Here is a 4972-nt window from a genome sequence, read left to right on the forward strand (position 1 = left end):
CCACCATCTAGCACCAAAGACATCTCAAAAATTCTTTCTTGGTCATAGACTCCAGACTCCACCCCACAGAACCTCTCCTATATTCCAAAACCACATCATAGGAAACACAAGAGCAAGCAGGGCAGGTGTCCACTCAAGGTCCCTGCAAAAGTGCTGAGTACACAAAGTGGATGGCAAGTAGGAGCACCACGGAGCAGGTGAGCTAAAATGTCAACAATACCCCCCACAACGGGCACCTGGGTGGCTCAGTGGGTTAAAGCCTCTGCCTTCGGCTCAGGTCATGATCCCGGGGTCCTGGGATCAAGCCCCACATGGGGCTCTCTGATCAGCAGGGAGCCTGCTTCCCCTTCTCTCTCTCTGCCTACCTCTCTGCCTACTTGTGATCTCTGTCTGTCAAATAAATAAATAAAATCTTAAAAAAAAAATACCCCCCACAAAACCTGTAATATATCGGTAATATCACAGTCAGCACAAGGAGGAGAAATATTACACTAAATTAACTAGGCGGGGAAATCACCCATCATTTCAACCTTAAGGTCACTGAGGTAATGGATTCATAAGAATATTATTCCCTTCCATTACCAAATAGGTGACAGATAACACCAGTTGTGTACAACTTTCAGTAAAATGATATAGGGGCTGCCTGGGTGGCTCAGTAGTTAAGCATCTGCCTGGGATGCTTAACTGGAATTCAGTCTATACTCAGTGTCCCAAACTGCACACTAGATTCAAACCCTAGTCCTGGGACTGTGGCCCCAGTCCTGGGATCTACCCCTGCATCAGGCTCCCTGCTCAGTGGGGAACCTCCTTCTCCCTCTTTCTCTCCCCCTGCTTGTGTCCCCTGTCAAATAAAATCTTAAAAAAAAAAAAAAAAAGAGATAGGTTCAGCTTGGTGGTAGGATAACACACCATTCATCACAAATTCATGTTAACATATTAAAAACCATTATGTTTGATTAATTGAAGTACATTAAATTCACACATAGACTATGTTATGCATTTCAAATCCACTGTTACACTTGTTCAAAATACGGAATAAAAGCGTTAACCCCCATAGCTGATATCATGATGTGGAAGTGACTTCCTTAAGTTCCAGTGCTGCTGACAGTTGCAACTGATGCGTATGTCCAGCTATATGGCAGAGTTAGATAACCTCTTTCTGTTATCGGGGAGGATTTCTTCATTTCAATCACATCCACTCCTATTCTCTAAAGATCGCTATTACGAAGATACATCAGTAGTTAGCTGGTGCCCCACCTTATTTTCCTTAAAGAGCAATCACGAAAACTGTGTATGTCTAATATTCAGGAAGTTCTTTAGTTTTAGTAAATGGAGAAAAATATTGTTCTGAACACCTATTTCATGGCAACTTACATCAATGCTATAACCCTAAGCAGTGTCTCCATTTAGATTTTCTTCATTCATGTTTTGTATTACACAGTTCTCATCTTCCAAGGAAAATGTGGGATGCGTGGGTCCCCCCCAAGTGCAGCAGGGCATCGGATGCTGTTGACGGAGCAAAAATCAGGCTCACAGATTCATGCACCCAGTACAAGTAAGTCAATCTCCAGAAGTGATTTGAGAATAAAGTACATTAATATTTGTTGGTCACAAACCTCAAAAAGGCTCAATATAACAAAAAGGACATCAAAACTAATTGTACCCTTGTAAAAACTCCCTCACTGAATCTTTCCAACGTAACAGCATATGCATTTTCCAAGTGTTTAACTTATCTTTTTCCTTGGACTAATAAGTACTGTCTGAATAGAGGGACTGATACACTCCTTTTATGTGATATCTGTGACATTTATTGACATTAGATGTTCAATCAAAGAGTTTTCTAATTATTTGTATGATTCAATTTACCTTCTTTAGCACTTTCTGTGTTTGCAAACATGTATATTAAAAAGAGGGTGTTTCCACAATCATCATCTTTCTAGGGTTTGAATCTAGTGTGCATTTTGGGACACTGAGTATAGACTGAATTCCAGTTAAAGGTCTCACCACATTCATCACATTTTACCATGTTGCTCCCATATAACTACAATGTGAGTTTCAAGGAGAGAGAGGGTGGACTTCTTTAGATGTGTATAGATATTTCCAGTAATATGGGATGCAAGGTCTGTGATGTAAGAGTTTTACAGTCCCTACTCCAAGTCTTTACATTTTTAAAGTTTCTTGCCAGTATGATTTCTATGATGTCTGCTAAGGTGTGAGCGCTGGTTAAAGGCCTTGCCACATTCTTCGCATTTGTAAGGTTTCTCGCCAGTATGAGTTCTGTGATGCTTAAGAAGGTTTGAGTGCAATGAAAAGCCCTTGCCACATTCCTTACATTTGTAAGGTTTTTCTCCAGTATGATTTCTGTGATGTACAGTAAGTGATGAGCTCTGGTGAAAGGCCTTGCCACATTCTTGGCATTTGTAAGGTCTCTCTCCAGTATGAGTTCTGAGATGATTACGAAGGGTTGAGTGACACTTAAAGGCCTTGTCACATACTTGACATCTGTAAGGTCTCTCTCCAGTATGAACTCTGTGATGTTGAGTAAGGTGTGAGCGCTGTTTAAAGGCCTTGCCACATTCTTTACATTTGTAAGGTTTCTCTCCAGTATGAAATCTGAGATGATTACTAAGGGTTGAGTGACACTTAAAGTCCTTGTCACATTCTTGACATCTGTAAGGTTTCTCTCCAGTATGAACTCTGTGATGTCGAGTAAGGACTGAGTGCTGTTTAAAGGCCTTGCCACATTCCTTACATTTGTAAGGTTTCTCTCCAGTATGAATTCGGTGATGTTTACTAAGCAATGACCTCTGTGAAAAGGCCTTGTCACATTCTTGACATTTATAAGGCTTCTCTCCAGTATGAATTCTGTGATGTCGAGTAAGGTATGTCTGCAGGTTAAAGGACCTACCACATTCCTTACATTTGTAAGGTTTCTCTCCAGTATGAATTCTGTGATGTCGAGTAAGGTATGCTTGCTGGCTAAAGGACCTACCACATTCCTGACATTTGTAAGGTTTCTCTCCAGTATGAATTCTGTGATGTCGAGTAAGGTATGCTTGCTGGCTAAAGGACCTACCACATTCCTGACATTTGTAAGGTTTCTCTCCAGTATGAATTCTGTGATGTCGAGTAAGGTATGCTTGCTGGCTAAAGGACCTACCACATTCCTGACATTTGTAAGGTTTCTCTCCAGTATGAATTCTGTGATGTTGATCAAGGCGTGAGCGCTCCTTAAAGGCCTTGCCACATTCTTGACATTTATAAGGCTTCTCTCCAGTATGAATTTTGTGATGTCGAGTAAGGTGTGCCTGCTTGTTAAAGGACCCACCACATTCCTGACATTTGTAAGGCTTCTCTCCAGTATGAATTCTGTGATGTTGAGTAAGGTTTGACTGCTGGCTAAAGGACCTACCACATTCCTTACATTTGTAAGGTTTCTCTCCAGTATGAATTCTGTCATGTTGAACAAGTGTTGAGCGAATTTTAAAAACTTTGCCACACTCTTTACATTCATAGAGTTTCTTTCCGGTATGGATTTGCCTATGTTTCCTTAGGGATGAGCGGTACTTGAAGGTTTTACAACATTCTTCACATTTGTATGATTTCAGTTCAGTATTCATTTGCTGATGCTGAGATCCGGTTGAGTGCGAGTCAAAGACTTTACCACGTCCCTTAAAAAAGAGTGTTTTCTCTCCACTAGGGATAGTCTTCTTTCTACTTAGTCTTGATGACTGACTAAATGTGGGACCACATTTAGCATATCTGAATGGGTTTTTGGCCTCATGGATTCTCTGATCATCACCAATATTGGAGGACTGCTGAGGACCATTCTCACACTGACTGGATTCATCAGGATTTTCTCCCAAATGGATACTCTCATGTGTAATAAGATTAGACATCTGATGAAAGACTTCCCTACATTTATAACATTCATACTGGTTCTCTGAAAACTGAGTCCTCACAAGTCTCTGAACACTGCAGCCCTGGTTAAGTGTTTTCTCAGATTCAGGGCACTGAGCAATGCTGTCTCCATTGGAAGGGCTCTGGTCATTCTGGAGGGTCGACTCCTCAGTGAAGCTTCTCTCGTATGGATCCCGCTTAGCACTTTGTTCTTCATTATTCAATCTCTGATATTCAGAAGTATCTGATGGGGTCAATCCAATCCCGTTTTGAAAATGGTTCCAATCGTTGTTTTCAGCACAGACTAGATAACTTTCCAGATTGTCCAAACTGTCTTTCCGCAAAGAGCTATGTTGGAATACTTGAATGGAGCTTTTGCTGACAGAAACACACTGCTTTGTAGAAGCAGCTGACTTAAAAAGGTAGGTTTTCCATGATATTTTATATCCTTCACTATTCGGGTCATTTTGAGTCTTATTAGATGCCGTTGCCTCAGATGGGCTCTGTCCTTCATTGTATCCTTGATGCCCTTCCCTCTCCTTATCACTGTCCCAGTCTGTCATTAAGTATACATTTTCAAGAGCACTATTTTTGTATCTACTCATCGTCACTTTTTGGAAAGAAGCTTCTATGCTTGGCTTTTGCAGGAAATTCTGAATGTCATGTGAAGATATGGCTGAAAGATATCAAATAATAGAAAAGGAAACTCATTGCACTTACTACTTTCAGATGAATATACTGATGATTTGTAATATACAAGTTTCCGGTCAATCAAAGAGTGTCACAAAGATGGCTGGGAAGGAATCATCAGAATTTTCTTCCTCCATGGACACCTTACCTTTGAACACAACATACTGACCACATACCCTAATAGATAATTCTGTGATACTGTCATGTTCAAGCACAAATCCCTTCCTGCATCTCAAATAATCTGGAAAAGTGCCACATGAGCATAAAATTAGAAGGATGGTTATTTAAACATAAAACTGAAATGAACCAAATAGAAAAAAATCCAACATATTCAATAGGTAAAGATTGTAAGCTTCTCCTCTATGATCAGAAATGAAGTAAT

The 4972-nt window shown here is 40.4% G+C and overlaps 1 protein-coding gene across 1 annotated transcript; it reads right to left on the reverse strand.

Annotated features, from left to right (window-relative positions):
• Positions 1–2168: 2168 nt before the first annotated feature.
• Positions 2169–4505, reverse strand: LOC122913339 (zinc finger protein 345-like). Its single transcript, XM_044260094.1, has 3 exons — positions 3329–4505; positions 2993–3250; positions 2169–2578 (listed from the first exon to the last, which is right to left on the reverse strand). Exons 1-3 carry the CDS (start codon positions 4503–4505, stop codon positions 2169–2171), a joined length of 1845 nt encoding a protein of 614 aa, XP_044116029.1.
• Between the last annotated feature and the right edge of the window lie 467 nt (positions 4506–4972).

The sequence above is a fragment of the Neovison vison genome, chromosome 7 (genome assembly GCF_020171115.1).
Source record: "Neovison vison isolate M4711 chromosome 7, ASM_NN_V1, whole genome shotgun sequence".
In the NCBI taxonomy this organism is placed as follows: Eukaryota; Metazoa; Chordata; class Mammalia; order Carnivora; family Mustelidae; genus Neogale; species Neogale vison.